Genomic DNA, 18232 nt, shown 5'->3' with positions numbered 1-18232 from the left:
TGGATTTATGGCTGAGATCTATTCATCTTTTTCAAGCATTAGAGATCAATGATGGCCATAGGACTTGAGACTGACATGGCTGCTGTGGATTTGAGCCTAACCTTATCAGAACTACAGCAGAAAAGCAGCAGAATGCAGAAAGTAATACTCTCACCACTTCAGAGATGCTCTGGTGTGTTGCTCAAGAGTTGCACCCTTAGCGTGTTTCAGTGAGAAGTATGCTTGAGATGAAATGTGTTTATTTATGTTAGCAACAAGCTGCATTTATTTGTTTCAAGATCACTTTAATTTGATTTTTTCATCTATTTTTGGAAACAATTGTGTTTTGACTAGATCTTGTCAATAATGCATTAACTTGTATAATGACTGGTAAAACAGTTGTATATACTTCAAGGCCGTAGAATATTGTTTATATAAGCTGAATGCCATCACATTGCTTATGCTGCAATGTCACTTTATACCAGTCATTCACAAACTTTTTTTTTTACATGAAATTATCTTTGTTGGAACATTATCTGTTAAATATATATTATAATAATTTCTCTATTTATTTGTGCATTGTATTAACATGATTATTATCTGAAAGCTTCGTATGCATGCATAGTGTTTCCTATACTGCAGCTACTCTGCAAAGCATCCCTTACTGCTTTACGTCAGCACGTCCCTACGTGTCCTACTCAAGTTGAGATACCAATGTTGCCTTCAAATGCTCCTCGGACACACAAACTCAATCTACTCTGAGAAGTATTTCGCAAGACTGTACCTTAACTATACTTTACTATTAATGTAACCATTAAAATACAAATAATTGTGATGTAACCATTAATACTACGGTTTAATAAACGGCTCATGATAAAACCAACAATATGGGGAAGGCTGGTAAAACTCTAATCAAAATGGTCATACTAAAATTTCGCTTGGTTTCTTTTCTACTTGGAAATTACGATTTTTCTTACAGCACATAAAGCCAACGTTATTATGTTTGCGTATGTGGGCTTCTTGGGCAAATGATGAAGAAAACATGGTGATGTTATGAGTTTGGAGACGATGCTAACCTTTCAGAAGACAACATCTCATTGTCACGCGTATTCAAGCCTCAGCCTGTTGTATTTGAACAACGCACGCCGCAGTTTTGGGGATGGTGCTTTATGATGAGAAGAGAGGTCTGGAGCCGAGCGACCGAGAATAACGGAGCACAGCTGACAGGGTAAACAAACGGTCGCATGTTATGTGCCAGAGTTGATTCTTGCATGGTGGCAACACGGCGAACGGTTGCAGGAGGTTGGGATAGGCAGACGTCCGAGTTTAAAGCAGGTGGCCCAGAGATGTAAAATGACACCGCACTGCTCCAAATCCATCCGCTTGAGCGAAGGAGGATAGCCCTGCAGGCAACATATCGGAGAGAAGACAGGGTTTGGGAAAGGCGGTTTTATCCCCGTAGCACATACCATTTTGCTGCATCCAGCTCTCACACAGTGCCAAAGTAGGGGTTGTCTGCACAAGCAGATTATTATTGTTGTTCCATGGCAGACATGTCCTTTACAATGGAGGATAATGTGGAGTCGGGATGGGTGGCCGTCCGGCCAAATGCGTTTGAGGAGAGGGAAAAGCATAAATTTGTTTTTATCGTTGCCTGGAATGAAGTGGAGGGTAAATTTGCCATTACGTGTCACAACAGGACGGTGCAGAGGAGAAGCTTTGGTAGGGACCCACCGACGCAGGCGACTGGCCAGGATGGGGACAAAACAAAATGGCCCGAAAGTCCAGTCAGAGATAAAGTGTCTAAGAGCCCGAGCAAAGGAGCCAAGGAGGCTGTGGTTAAAGGCTGCAGCCCTCAGACCAAGTCCGTCATAACAACTAATTCAAATCCTGTCCAAATTCAAGCTGTGTTTAAATGTGCAGCATCTCCCATTAGTCCCGATAACGAGGTGTTGACATCCTTAAGAGGGGACCTCTTGTCCTCACTGGACAGCTTGGACCTGGAGGAGCTGGACACTCTGAGCAGGGAGGACTGCAGCTGGGCCGGACTCTTCTCCTTCCAGGACCTCCGGTCAATTCACCAGCAGCTGTGCTCGGTGAACTCGGACATGGAGCCCTGTCTCCCGTTGTTCCCGGAGGAACCAGCCGGTATGTGGACGGTGCTGTTCGGCCCAGCCGAAGTGCCGGAGACCGAGATGGATGCACTTCGCTACAGTTTACAGGTGTACCTTGGCCACGCGCTCGATACGTGCGGATGGAAGATCCTTTCGCAGGTTCTGTTCACGGAAAACGACGACCCGGATGAGTACTACGAGAGCTTGAGCGAGCTGAGGCAGTCCGGGTATGAAGAGGCGCTCAGCCGCGCAACAAAACATCTGCAGGAGGTAAGTGTGTCAAGGATCTTAACTTAAACAAAAACAAGTATATTTTAAGCATCAATAATATATATTTCCTAGGTGTGAAATGTTAAGAAGATGAAAAGAGGTCACCAGAAGTTAGAATATGCAACAAGGCAAACCACAATCTAATCTCCATCAGCGTATAGGCAAGACAACAATATACAGACAAGGCCTTAAACAATTGCACATGGATGACACAGCTGACAGGGATACGTTCTCCGTCATTTTTGTATTCCTATGACAGCATTATTTTGGGAATACAGTGGAAAGACCAATGTAACTGGCTAGCGAGTGAGAGGGGAGAATCTGTCAAATTAGGTTGTAACTAAAGTAAGTTCTCTGTAGAATATTTTACTCTCAGCATGGCGGCTGTCTGCTGCTTACACAGCTGAGAATCAAGTGCACACACACACACACACACACACACACACACACACACACACACACACACACACACACACACACACACACACACACACACACCTGTTGATGTAATGAGCAAAGTCATCCAATGCTGCCTAAACCGGTCTCATTCACGGCCTGGGGGACAGTCACGGTTGATGCCAAAGGAAAGCTCAGGGAAAAGCACTTCTGATAAAGCATAGCAGGATGAGCCAGTCCCAAACAGGACGGGATGCTACCAAGATCATACTGTCAACATCTGGTTGTACTATCGTTATTATTCAGAGCATTATCGGTTTTAGTGGGCCTTTCTTGGTTGTTTGTATATTAAGACTCAAGTAATACACTACACATTTGTAATGATATTGAGTCACTTACTATAATATCAGATGTTATATATCAGATTTCCCTTTTGTTCTTATACTGTTAATGTCACAGAAATGGACAATCATTTTTCGACATATCGTATCAGGAAATAATGGTCGTAAATAGAAATAAATAGACCTGTTATTACTGTAATATTTTAAAATAGAATATGTATTCAACATCATTCTATATAAAAACAATAATACATACTTATGTTCAGATGTGTGTGAAAAAAGGTGGACGATCTGCAGGAGTGAATATTACTTTATTATAAAATATGTCTTTAAATTATACTATTAATAAACATTTCTGTGAAACACTTCTGCATGTGTAAAATATAATCAAACTGCTTTGACATGACACAGTGGAGACATAATGCAGACACCATACCATACACTACTCCTTTTACACATCTGCAACGCCTAGTGATTGATTAACGCTCTTAATATAAACAAACATTTTATTGATACTGGCTCTTACAATGTCCTACCAATCAATGGGGTTAGATTGATGCAGCCTTGACTTATGGAGCCAGAGAGTGCAAGAAGTCCTCTGAGAGATCAGGTGAGAAAGAGCATTAATGGAAGAGTTTGCATTAATAGCATCACCAAATCACTCAGGTCGGCTGACCAGTTGCTCCTGGTTGCTCCTTGAGCTTTAGGTTGGAGCACAGGGAAGACTGGGCCTCTGCAGCTGTAGCCCCCAAACCCAGGAAGGAGTTGCTTCTGCATGTTAGGCGAGCCCCTACACTGCCTGTTTTTAAATCCTGTCTTAAAAGACATTTGAATTCTCTCACTATGAGAGCTTCTATTCTACATTGTGGTCTTTAGTCTTTTAAACATGTCATTTGTGTTTTTATGGTTGTAAAGCTATATTCTGATTGTACAGCACTTTGGTCAACTGTTTATAAATGTGCTTTATAAATAAATGTAGGTTGGACTCTAGCGGAGAGTACATCAACTTTGTATTTATTAATCACAAAGTGAGTAAAGTAAAAATAATTACCCTATTTTATGCTTACATACATGACTCCAACAGTACAGCAAGGTCATAGTGAAATACATTTTAAATCTGCTTGTATGTGAACTGTCTTTGGAAAAGTAAGAAAGAGTCAAGAGACTACATCCATATACTGATATGTTTCTGGCCAAGGCGTTTCCTTTTTGTTCTGAATCTGGCAGTGAAAAGAGGCCGTGAGTAGCACAAACAAATCACCCACGTCATTCCACCCAGTCAGTTCCACACCCACTTCCTCACAGTTCAGAGACACACACACACTGAAAATATAAAGACAGAAAACCAGATGCAAGAAACTTTGCCTCTGAATTAAAAAACATACAACAGCAGGGCCATCAGTATTACATAATGTGCCCCAACCAACCCAAACAAATTAAATGTCCGTCACTGAATGGGATAATCAGTTTGTTTGAAGGTGTATTCATTCTTAAGATAGAGGAAGCGCTTCCTCTACTGATCATATTCAGGTCTCTGACATGGCAGTTTGTTTTGCCGTAGGATTGTACACACACACACACACACACACACACACACACACACACACACACACACACACACACTCACACACACACACAAACACACACAGACTGGCCTATTGATCCTCCGTCTCCATTTGAGTTAATGGCTATTTCAGTGCTTGCTGGTAGCCTGCAGGATTGTTCAGTCCGGCAGAAATGTGTGTGTATTGATCTTATTCCCAGCAGCAGCAAGGACTCTGCTCTCTCAGCCATGGGCTGTGCATCAAGACTGCGCTCATATATACTCCTATTATTTAAAGTTTCAAAGTACCATCTTACTCTCACAGTGAGGTGCATGTTTACATTCACTGCTGACTGACAATAAAGGATGTAGTTAAGAATGTTCTTCTGGCTTTTATACTCTTGTGAGGGGTTGATAACAGATTTTCTGACACTGCTAGTCTCACACAGATGTTGGCCTTCTGCTCAACTAAATGTCTCTGATTTATACGTAACAGACACTTGAAAGAATATACATCACATTATAAATCAAGGAGCTTCCAACTATCTTAATGTGTGTTTGTATGTTTCAGATTACATTCAATGTGGATAACTATGGATGCCTTATTAAAAAGAGATTGTAAAAGGGGCTATACATATTTATCTGTTCTGATATTTTGAAAGTTATTTGTTGACAATGATGAAATGAACTTCCTGGGTGTGCATGTAATGCAGCTGCTGGAGAAGCACAAGACCATGGACAGTATGGTGGAGCTGTTGAAGCTGTATAAGGAAGAAGATGAGGCCTATGGAGGACTGCTGGAGGCCTCCACACAGCTATACCAGTACCTGCTGCAGCCCTTCAGAGACATGAGGGAACTAGCAATGCTACGCAGACAGCAGATCAAGGTAACAATTTCTACCAGCTAAAACTCAGAAGATGGTAAGACATCCTTACTATTTGGGCCAAAACCTGTGGACCCAGTAATTTGCCAAAGATTTGGCAAACACCTTTTTGGCAAGCAACTTTCTGAGTCAAAGTTCTCACACACAGATGACCAGTTTATTTCAGAATTCAATTTCATTCATTTTGTGTAGCCCAAAATCTCAAATTACAAATTTGCCTCAGAGGGCTTTACAATCTGTACACATACAACACCTTTTCTCCCGGGAACTCAAATCGGCTCAGGAAAAACTTTCCCCAAAAAACCTTTAACGGGGAGGAAAAAAGAAACCTTAGGTAGAGCAACAGAGGAGGATCCCTCTCCCCGGATAGACAGAAGTGCAATAGATGCATAAGTAAAAATGGTGTACACTATTGGTGACATCCAACAAGGAGAAGATGACAAATATTACTAAACAAGTTGGTGTTTTTTATCATGTTTATGGTAGGTCAACACTATCATTTGAGTGGATTTTGTCTTCTAGGAAGCTGGCAACTATGCAGACCGGCCTAGATGTAGTGATGTATTTATCTACAGGCACAAACATAAAGGATTGCCACAGGAAATTCCCATGTCTCTAAAAATAGAGTCTGCTCTGAGCATATCATCAGTGTGTATATGCGCATGTTCGACTGGGATGTATTGTGAAATATGAATGCTCTTGTATATTCTGATGAGATGTAATGGTTAGTGAAGCAATGGGAGGTTGATGAGATGTATCTTATTGCAAAGAGAAGATGGAGGCTGGTGAATGGATGGATGGAAAGATCGAAATCATTATTGCAGTGTTGTTGACTCATTTATATTTAGCTCACAGACTCATAATAAAGTATCAGTATCACATTATTATGTAACATCCATCAATAAAGAAGCATGTACACACACACACACACACACACACACACACACACACACACACACACACACACACACACACACATATGTGTGTTAACCCTAACTTTTTTTTCTCATCAATCTACAATAACATGCTTGGCATCGCTGGAAACTCCAAACTCCGAGTCACCTAAACGCTACGTGACTCGAAACCCACAACGTCCGCTGTTAACGGAGAAACGAAGCACACTGACGAAAATCTACGTTCTTGCCGAAAGATTTCAACAAATATTGTGTTATTTTCACTAGTAACGGCAAATTGTGATTATTACAGTTCAACAGTAAAGCTTGGGCCAATGGGAAGTCGCAATGAGTCTCAGGGAGGACAATCTTTTAACCTAACCAAGTAGGGTTGTTGCCTAATTCTATCCTATTCTATACATCTCTGAACAAAAACATCGTCCATGTGCGGGAGGAGTCAGCAGCCACCTTAATCAAGTTAGGCTGACTTGACCATTAGCGGCCACCTGGTGGCACATCAACAACTATTTGATCATTCAGTCTGCCTAGACAAATCTGTGAATACCTCATACATCACGGTGGGGCTTTGCATTCTACATTTATCTACTTATGTATAATGCAGCTCTTCATTTATATATGGCGATTGATCCCTATTCATTTGGTCATTATGTATTTCAATGTTTTGGGGAGATGTTACTTGATATATTTTGGGAGAAGTTGTAGTAAAGAGTAGTTGAAGACATCCAGTTGCATCATTATCCATGGGACCTTGATTTATATGACAATATTTGCCTTTGCAATTTAGAATATATACTAAGTGAAGGTTGTTTTTTTTGCTTCTCCGTTTACTCTAAAATAGTAATATAAATATTCTTACTTACAATGGATTCATATTCCATGGCTTCTTAGCCTTCAAAGGAGACTATTACTGTTTCATTTGGGATAATTTTAGGCGTTTTTATCCTTATCCTTTGGCTTAACATAGCCACATCTAGATTTAACCTGGCACGCTGTCATTTAGCTGCTGATTGATTCTGACACATTTTTTGTATAAGAAACTAAGAGATTTGTTATAAATTAACTTGACCATCTTATGTGTGTGTGTGTGCAAGTGCTTCATAGTTGCCCTTAAACCGCAGTATCTGAAACAGTTGTGTGCTGTTGCCGTTGGGGGTTGAGTGACATCCTGTGAGGTGGAATGGAGCCCCATGGATCTCCAGTTTCCCAGAGTCTCACAGAGACATGAATAAGTTATGTTGTGTGTGGTCCTTCAGGTTTACCACAGGTGCAGGATGATGCTATGCTGGTACACTGAGATCAGCAGAAATGGAAAGATGGAAGGCAGAGTTAGAGGTGGGGCTGAATAAAGGTTATTAATTCCTGTTTTACTTAGAAGGTGAGGCACATTGTCCACTAAAGACATGAGTGTAAGCAGGGTGTTATGTCCTATATTAATACAAGTGAAATGTTATTCCAAAAGAGGGAAATAATTACATTTGTTTATAAAAAATAAGTATCAAGTATTAAAGTAAAGGCCAATGAGGCAGATTGTCCATGCCCCAAAAAAGGTAATATTTAGGATAATTTGTTACAATTGTTTAGTTCCATCACTTTGTAATGACAACTTTTTTAAGACCAGATTACATTTCTTGTGAAAGGGGAAGGTTTTTCAAAATCCTGATACAATATAATCTTGATTTTGTGTAACTGATCAAAATTATAATTGTGTTTTCTCTATAGAACACAGTAGTAAGATGATTATCTATTTCTTAGCTAAGCATATTGTTATATGCCATACATTTTCCAGCTGTTATTGTTAAAGTATTTAGAAGACAGATATTTAATTTAGATTTTTGTTGGTAACAAACGTCTCGGGCACATGCGAAATTGCTACTGAGAAAGACAAGTTAAAAAAAAAAAAAAATCAGGTCCTACCGAGATTTGAACTCGGATCGCTGGATTCAGAGTCCAGAGTGCTAACCATTACACCATAGAACCGCATACTCGTGGAGGAGGGCGTGGAAATTTAAATCTCCACGCCTCTATCTGTAGCGTGTAGTATCTGCAGTCTAGGTCTAGGTGGCGTTTTGGTGCAGCATGGCTTTCTGTAGCTGTTCTTCGTCTGAATTCACATAGTTGTAGGTTATATACTTATTTTTCTGGTTCATTTGTGTCCCTCAAATTTGGCGTTGTTTTACATTGTTTCTGTTTTTAAATATTTACAGCTATTGTTCTGTCCATTACACAGGCGCATTTTAGTTGTATTGTCTCGCTGTGTTGTATCAATATGTTTTTTGAAAAACATATACAACGTATATAAGTATAATAAATAGTCTTAGTGAAAAAATATGATTATGGAGGGAGAGAGGGAAGATGACAAAGATATGATATGATATATTGTAGAATATATTTTTGACAGCCCACTTACAAATAGCATGTTTATAGAGAATATCAGCCTTTAGCCAGTTTGTAAGTTCTTCAGGTCTTAGTATTCTCTGAATTTGTGTACTAAGATTTACAGTAACGCAAATCATTAGATGTAAAGCTAACAGGTCTAAAATTACACTATGTACAGCAATGGCAATTTTTTTTTAAATCAAAGGAATGAGCACTGGCAACCTGACAGCAGCAAATTGTAAATGATACTGGTGCACTGCTGAGTTATGCAGGGTGTGCTGAGGTGCAGCGAAGTTTCTTAGGGTCAGACAGAGATGCAGCTCTGTAACCTTTGCTGCTTATTTTAATTTGTGCTGCACAGGTAGCTTTTGTTTCCCTCAGATAGTTAAGTTTAGAAATGGTGAAATTAGTATTACATCTTCCTTTGATCCTCAGGAATAGGCCTAGAAGGCCTCTTACAGTTTTTAATTATTTGCAATAACAATCTCCTAGTTCCATCTAAATGGTGATTATGCAAGTTGGTTGAAAATTGGCTTGTATGAAAAATGGTGTTTGTATGAGGGTTTGAATAGGCACATGGTAAAAGTACAGCATCATGTCTGCTTCCATATACGGGAGTGTGGCTCCCTCTCCAGGCCTACCTTCCCTGGTGAAACCACTGAGATCCTGTTCCTCATACCTTGCAGTCATTTAAGTCAGACAATCTTCCTATACAACATGTGTCGCGATTGACTGTACTGTCATGTAAACCACCACAACACATTTGGCAGTAATATTTTCCAACCACCTCTAAATCTCAAATGACGCAGTATATCTCTTGTGTCTGAATTTGTATAAATGTGCCTCTAACTGCAACATTGCATTGGCTGTACCGTGTCACCTCAAATTAAATATAATTATAATATATGCATATCTAACACAGGGTGTACATATGTTTAGTGTATATAATTTATATTTCTTTGATCTTTATTTTTTTACAGGATAAATCTTTTCCATACTCCTTCACTGAGGCCTGTCTGTTCTTCGCTTTGCTGACAAAAACATGTTCATCCTCTCAACAGATTTCCATAGAGAATGACTACTTGGGCCCAAGGAGGATTGAAGCTCTAAAAAAAGAGGACTTTGACTGGCAGAAGAAAGCTCAAGAGGCAGTCCTCAACATCCAGGAGTTTACTGTAAAATACTTTGAGATCACTGCCAGAGCCCAGAAAGGTACATTATGCCATCACTGTCACTGTCAATGTCAAGTCAATACATCAGTGGAGGAATGACTTTGAATAATTACACACAGCACACACACAGTGCAAGCATTGGCCTGCTATTGACCTGTGTGTGGTTTTGAACGCAGGGCTAATGTGATTGTGTATTAATGAGGAAGTGCAGACAGCCATGGTTTGACAGGGACAGGAAGAAACAAGGACAACCTATTGATCAAACAACTCTGCAAGCGGATTGTCTCTGTGCAGGGTTACTCTACAATGTGCCCCTGCTTATCTCAGTTGCTCTCTACTACTGATTGGTCCATTTATGGTCTGACACTTATTAGATCAAAAATCTGGTAAGTGAGTGATTGCAAGTGAAAGAAGTTGCAATGTCTAAATGTGGCCAATAGATGTCTCTCTCTACATTACTGTAATATAGCGTCACTTTTATCTGTGTGGAAGTTTCACACAGTCACCTGGCCAATGCCTTTTGTGTGTGTGTGTGTGTGTGTGTGTGTGTGTGTGTGTGTGTGTGTGTGTGTGTGTGTGTGTGTGTGTGTGTGTGTGTGTGTGTGTGTGTGTGTGCGTGTGTGTGTGTGTGTGTGTGTGTAGGGGCTTATGAGCGTATGAAGGTGGACCAGCGTAAGTTTGGCAAATCTTCATGGACAGTGGTGGTGGAGCGCATGGAGAGACTCCGCTACTCTGTCGCCAAGGAAACACTGCAGCTCCAGAGAGCCAGGGAGATCAGTCTGGAGCAGAGGAAATGCACACTTCGAGAGGAGGTGTGGCAGTAACACTCAACACCATACAAAACACATAAACATACGCACACACACAAAGTTTCTTGGGTTGAGTTTTTTGTCCCGTCCCCTCAGATGCAGAGTCTGTGTAGCAGTAACGATGCCATGGCCCTCTTAGACCACATGGAGACCCAGTACTATGAGCGCCAGCTCCAACTGTACGACATCCAGGCTGAGATACTGCAGTGTGAAGAGCTGCTCCTCACCGCTCAACTAGACAGCATTCGCAGACAGATGTCAGGTATTTTGGCTGAATTCACAAGCTACTTTTTGCTTACAGGATAAGCTTGAGATGCATTATTTCATGTTCAAGAGTCCGGACAAGACATTACATTTCACAAATAAGTTTGTCTGAATGAATACTTTATGGCTAGTGTTTGTCAAACACATGACAGACCTGTACCTGTGCATTCACACACGTCTTTATATTTATGTACGTATATTTCAGAATTTCAAGATGAAGTGGTGTACTATGACACATTTGAAAGTGCAGATGATATAAAAGAGGACAATGCTGCTGCAGAGAGAGAAGAGCTGCGCAGACTTCAGGTCAGCGCTCGTCAGCTGGAGGCGAGAAGAGGGCGCATCACTGCCAAACGCTCCTATCTGAGGAACAAAAGGGTGTGTACACCTTATTCACATTCACACATGTGTGCATTCCTGAAGTGTATACACTATTCTACATACTGTTACTATTGAAAATGTGGAATGGAGTGTGTATTTTGTTAGATTGGGCTTCATATCAGAGCAGAAGTGATCCTTGAAACGTTGTCCTGATTAGCTCTTATGCTACAGTATATCACAAAAGACATGTTGCACCAAGAAACAGCTAAAAATATGCATTTGAATTGTCAGTATATGTATGATGCATGTGTCGATCCGTGTGTTGACATTTTTTTCCTCCCACCTTTCTGTAGGAGATCTGTGTATCCAACCATACTCAGAAACAGCAGACACGACAAACCATCCACAAGGACTCCATATCCCACCAGGTCTTACATGTCGATGTTTTTTCATAATAATATGACTCCTGTAAAGTATTGTCAGTAACATTCTCCTCTAAACCTCTACATGTGTCAGCTGAAATATGAAGAAGAGGAAGACGAGGAAAAAAAGAAAAGCAGAGTTAGTCAGGAGAGGCTGAGAACTCTAGACAGACTACGCACTTTCAAGCAGGTATGTGCCCTCCTATTAATGTAAATATCTCAACACTTACATTTTTTTTTCTCACGATCGACTTCCCTGTCTCGCTGTGTCTTTATCTAGCGGTACCCAGGTCAGGTTATTCTGAAGTCCATTCGACTACGCGTGGCCCACACCAGAAGAAGAGAGCGTGGAAGGAGCATGGAAATCAGTAGTGTGAGTGAGAGGGAGGAGCATGTGGACTGTGTCCAGGCGCAGGGTCACCCGCTGTGTCTCAGTACCAGTGTGCAGACGGACCCCAGCTCCACACTCACCACTCAGCCTGTCACAGTCCTCACAACATACCTTCCTCCTCTGCCTGTGCCCATTCCTGCTGACTCCTCTTGCTCTCCCTGCTCCCTGTCCTCACTACTGGCATCCCCCATATACCGTCCTCCTCCTCCCCCTCCCCCTCCACCTCCCCTGCCAATTACGGAAGAGCTTTTGCCTTCTGGGAACCCAGCCCGGCATGGGCAGAAGGTTGAGAGAAAAAATGCAGCAGAAGAACTCTCCCTCTCCCCACTTGGTCCATTTATGCCTCGATTCTTTGACAGCAGCCAACTGTTGAGTGCCCGGAAAAAGCTGAGGAAGACTCCAGAGTTTGACTCCCACAGCAGAAAAGGTACCGGAATTATTTTGGACCTTAGTAAACTCTTAGATTAGCAAATTGCAGTAGTCCATCACAGTGTATCTACCTCTTCTCTTCCTGTGTGCAGAGAGCTCTCCCATGGACGAGGTGCTAGCCTCCCTGAAGAGAGGCAGCTTCCACCTGAAGAAGGTCGACCAGCGGTCTCTGCCTCCTTCCACGGATGACAGTGACCCTAATAGCATCCTGGCTCAGATCCGAAAGGGGGTCAAACTGAGGCGTGTCCCCAGGGAAGAAAGAAAGGAGAATGGAGAGCTCCCGGCCTCCACCGACCCTTTGACCAGGAGCATCTATGAGGCGCTGCGCCGCATAAAGGAGGCCTCACCAGATTCCGACTCAGACGACGACGGGCTGGCCGCCCATGACTGGGAAAGCTAGGGTTCAACTCTTAGAAGCAACAACTAATACTTACACAGATGCCTGCACCCTCTGGCACTGTACTGTATTGTACTGTAAAGTGTTCCTTTGTACTGTACACAAACACAAAGTTACTCACACTAAAGCACACACAGCCCAGTCCCACATAGTGACTATGCCATTGCCCGAGTCATACTGAATATCACCAAGTCACCAACTGCTCTAAAGGTCTATGGTCAACCTGTTCCTTTGTTTTTTACATTACATTCACCATCATGAAGGACATCATTCATTTTTATTTCTACTGTATGTTACTGTGGTTTTATTACTGTATTCAGATTGTGTTGTTGAAAAGCTCTGCACTGGCCTTTTGTGGCTATTAACATTCAGAAACAGTACATAACACATTTACGACTGACAGTTATTCGTGAAACTGAAAACCTCATACAAAAAGCTATTTGTGCTGAGTGTGAGGTATGTGATTTTTTTCTCACTCGCTCCAAAGCATAAAATGGAAAATACTTTAACTGTAATCCCAATATGTAATGGGCATGGTTCATAATGGTGGGAGATTGAAATGTAAATAGAAGATCCTACTGAGATTTGAACTGGATTTACTGTCCAGATTTAAAATCATTACACAATCACCTCTGCTGAAGCTCTCTTATATTTCAACCAGTAAACTATGACTGTACCACACTACTGTATGCTGCACAGCTGGTTTTGTTAGTCACACATGAGTGTGTTAGTGTCCAACAGGACAACTGCTTGTCTAATCTGACACTGCACAAAGACTGTAAATCTTTTAGTCTGTCACACCACACTTGTGTCCTTCCCCCGCTCTTGTCTTCTTGCGACCTTCACCACTCCTAACTCTCACCATCTCTCTGGGTGACGGAAAATGTATCAACCCATCTGTTCGACCGCAACATATGGCCAGGCAGTGGGAGATATGGAGAGGCACAGTAGGTTTATCATTTGATGCCGAAACTAACAACATCTTTGAGCAGAAGCTGGCCACCTAGAGTGGGAGAGGATTAGATTAGCAGAGATGCAGTTTGGGCAGACTTGGTTGGTGATTCCCAAACTTCGTATGTGGGATAGTCACGGCAGAGCCGTGAAACTGTTCACTCTCGTTTGAATGATGGATGGTTTGTGGGAGGCTAGATTCTCTCAGCGCTGTAGGGAGTCACTTTGGGCTGAGGAGCAGGCAGTCGTGATGGATGTGGTTTCTCCTACCATCTTATTCACTTCCTCTCCTCTCCTTTATTGCATCTTTTATATTTTCTTTCACAGCAATCAGTGGGCAGAAGCACACAGTAGGAGGTCTGTTACTCACAGTGTTGGAAGTGAGAGCACAGCCCATACCCATAAGTCTTCGTCTTTTTCGAAATTATTTCAGCACTTTCATGGTACATAGAACAAACTCTGAATAATTTCATCTGTACAGGAATAAGTTTTTTCTTCTTCTTTTTTTATCACGGGTGAAACATTATATCTGCTGTAGATTAGTGAGTTTAAAAGCACTGAGCATGTGAAACTGGACCTCCAGAGGTGTGATGGAAGGACAGTATGAGAGATGTGGGGATGCTTAGCAGAGGAATTCACGCTAACATGCATGTTAACGACTCAAAAAACTTTGATGCAAAGATTTGTGCTTTTTCTCTTCTTCTCGTGTTGGGAGCCGTTCACGGTTTAATCAAAAACGGGCACTAATGTAGAAAGAACAGGCATGGAAGTATATGTCACATTTATTCAGCTTGAAAATAGCTCAGTGCTAAAGAGAGTTTATTGTTTTCCTGGCAGACCAAACCTGAGGCACCTTTTTATATGTCTCCTGTCACTGTCAGCACTATGTTCGTCCATGGTGCCCTCATCATGTAGCATGAGTCAAAGATCTAACCCTGACCTGACTCGAACCCTGACATTACCTGACTTGATGTCACTATAACTGATCAGAGCAGAGTTTCCCAAAAGATGCTAAGGTTTACATTGCTTCACGAAACAATTACCCAAAGTGCTCAAAACTTTGGGAAACTGGGCTCAGAATGTGACACTTTTGCCATGAATCAACTATCTATCACCTGACTGACCTTATAAACACAAACGTTTTGCACTAATCTGTATCTCTTAATTACCTTAACACAGCTAATTCTCACTTATGTCATTTTACATTTCATTCCACTGGTTTGTTTGAATCCTGTTTTTTTTCCAAAGCATTTCCAGCCAAGCCTTGTTGTGATGTATTTGCTTCTGAATAGTTCCTATGTAGACCTGTTATCCACACAGGCAGACTATATGACCCGCTGTCAGACACTTGAGAAGTGCTATATCAATATAGAGAAGTACAAGAAAAGGGATGAAACAGGTTAATGGGTGATAATTAGTTCAGATTGATTGCCTAAAACATTGAATTATAAATTGCTGCAGTTGTTTTTACACAGTAGTGTATAAACATAGTGTTCCAAGAATACCCTTTTGCCTTTAGTCCTGCCACCTTTTTTTTAAATTATTATTTACAACCTTGCCCCTGCATTTGAATAAAACCCTGTGAAGCACATTTTGAGATTGTCTGTTTCACTGCTGAATAATTTAGTTAATAATGTGTTTCTTAAAAAACAAAGAACAAAAGCAATTTGCACACACTGAATTCTGCTGTCTCTGTATTTGAATATAAAACATAGCATTTCTCAGTTCACAAAGGTGTGTTCTCAGCCTGGTAGGGCCGTCTTTGTTGGAAATCCACAAAGGATTTAGTTTGGCTGAAGCACCAACATGTGTGTCTCCTGATCGTTTTTCACCAGCAATTGGTAAATCCTTTCACCTGTAAACACACAAGTCTTACCAATCTACGAACATCATAAGCCTGAGGTACCTCTTTAATATCATGAGTTCAAAATTACTTTAAATAGTCAAAAATATTGCCAGTCTTCTCATACCTCTAAATACAATAATAATACCTACATTTAAATACCATAAGTTACAAAACAGGAGAATGAAAAGCTTCTTATCCACTACTGTACAAAGGCATTCATTAACAATAGCATTAATATCAGGGTATTCCATCTCTGTCATTCGACTGTCAAAGTTAAACCAGAAAGAAAAGCAATGGGTAACTTCCTTTACATGGGTCTTATTCCAGTGTATTAACCTGTGTAACTAACTACAACATTGTAATGTAATAATTATGCTGTGCTAGTATTAAATGCAAATCTCTTGATATATAATGTAGTTACAACAGTGTAATAACATAGTGCAAACACGGTGCTCAATTGAAAGGTAGAATACGTAGAATTTCAAGTGAGGATATCGCTTTTTAGAAATGTTAAGATTTCAAAGAAAGAGATTTTAAGATGCAGTTTTTGGATTTAACCTGTACATAAGCTGCTTTAGAAGTGCATGTTTTGGTACAGAACGTTTAACACTATGTGTGTTTACATTGTGTTTTCTACGCATTTTTAAGATATACTAAAGAGGTTTTAATTGTTCACCTACAGAATAGATACTCTATAATAACTATGCAATACTTTTCCATTGGTTAATACACAACAATAAGCCACTGCAGGGCATTACTGCATTTGAGCTATCCATCCATTCATTTACAATGTCATGAGTAGAAAGTTATCTTATACAGTTTTAGAATTATATCATCAGTGTTATATCCTGTGTAAAAAAAAGTATAGAAACTGATTACAGTTCTATATTCACCCGTGAAGAGTGAAAATCTGTGGCCAGTTTCACTGAAGGTGGAGATTTACTAACACGTAGATGACACTCTATAAGCCCTTCACTAAGCACTACTTCAACCAGACAGGGCTGCCACACAGGTTCGCGGTCAACAGTAGTTCACTTTCTGTCGGACAGGGGGGGATCAGCTGAGTTGCATCTGACCTATCTGCATGAGTCCACTGAGTAGAGTACCTGATAGATTAATATAGAGGTGTCGTATCGAGCCTGTCTGGTATTGCTCAGTGTTTGTGTGTGTGTGTGTGTGTGTGTGGGCCTTGATGTCCAAAAACAGGGTAATTTTCTCACAGCTCAAATCACACACACATATTATATACAAACATGTGTCAACGCATATGTGCTTTGAAGGCACACGCTATGTCAAAGGTCAGGCCTTATTTGGGGACACACGCCACACTGAGTTTGGCAGGAAGACAGGTCAGGTGTCTGTGACGGTGGAAGCAGTCTGGATACAGGAATTCTCAAGTCAAATCTAACATTTTCACAATTTCAGTGTCGCATGAACAATGCCTCTGGAAGATTCAATACTCATCAATTATGCCGGATTGTAAATAGGGTGTGGATATAAGCAGTCATTCTGGATAAGTAAACCAAACTTCATTTCCCAGCAGCCCTGTGTGCCCTGGCCAACAGGTAAGACTGACGGATTTGTTGAGAGCCAGCCTTTCATTTTCTGTTGACACTCCGCTGGCAGCCCATGCTCAAACATGGGACTCTGTTTCTATGTTCAGCACTTCTCTGTACAGTAAGTCACTTTGGATCAAAGCATCTGTTAGTTAGAGGACAATATTTTGGGGGGATTTGGCAGCTTTGGCGCAGTTCTCTGAGTCTTAACAGCAATTATTTCCACATGACTTTCAACATTCCCCTTGGGGTGAGGGAGGGGGGCAGTTTAGAGAGGAAGAAAAGGGGTGTGTTATATGTGTGTGTGTGTGTGTGTGTGTGTGTGTGTGTGTGTGTGTGTGTGTGTGTGTGTGTGTGTGTGTGTGTGTGTGTGTGTGTGTGTGTGATGCTGTGATGCTGTGATGCTGTGATGCTGCAAGCTGTAGTGCAGCTCCCCCGGACAAACAGCAGATGGCACTGAGGCACAGATCTCAAGTTAACTCTTTGAGAGTGTGTGTGGTTTGGGGGACAGTTGCAGTGTGCCACAACATACATCTCTACCTCTGGAGAGATCAAGTCAACCAAGGTTACGCCTACACCAGCCAATCAGAAGGTGGGACAAGGTAGTCCCTGTGTTGTCTTGAACTACAGGTGTGACTGCGGTTGGTTGGAGCTCGATGCCTCCAAGGTAAATTGGGGAGTTAGCTGCCCTTTTTGAGCTAAATCAGAATTGGGGCAGTGTAGTGTCTCAGTTCTAATGTGCGTGAGGTGTAGGAGGAAGGCGGGGCATGGTGGGTAAAATCAATGTGTGTGAGTTGCATGTATCAGGATGTTAATTATCATATGGCTCTGTCTGTGAAAATTAGGCAGCTCCGTCT

At 41.3% G+C, this 18232-nt stretch overlaps 1 protein-coding gene across 1 annotated transcript; it reads left to right on the top strand.

Annotated features, from left to right (window-relative positions):
* Positions 1-1532: 1532 nt before the first annotated feature.
* On the top strand, positions 1533-13025 carry LOC306740066 (junction-mediating and -regulatory protein-like; the record flags this gene model as incomplete). The annotated part of the gene is made up of 10 exons (XM_079222176.1): positions 1533-2363; positions 5357-5530; positions 9879-10029; positions 10632-10801; positions 10895-11060; positions 11268-11440; positions 11737-11811; positions 11900-11995; positions 12086-12623; positions 12718-13025. 10 exons carry the CDS (start codon positions 1533-1535, stop codon positions 13023-13025), a joined length of 2682 nt encoding a protein of 893 aa, XP_079078302.1.
* Between the last annotated feature and the right edge of the window lie 5207 nt (positions 13026-18232).

The sequence above is a fragment of the Taurulus bubalis genome, assembly GCF_910589615.1.
Source record: "Taurulus bubalis genome assembly, chromosome: 8".
Lineage (NCBI taxonomy): Eukaryota > Metazoa > Chordata > Actinopteri > Perciformes > Cottidae > Taurulus > Taurulus bubalis.
Note: the sequence above shows the minus strand (reverse complement) of the source record. Positions and strands in the feature narration are given on the sequence as shown.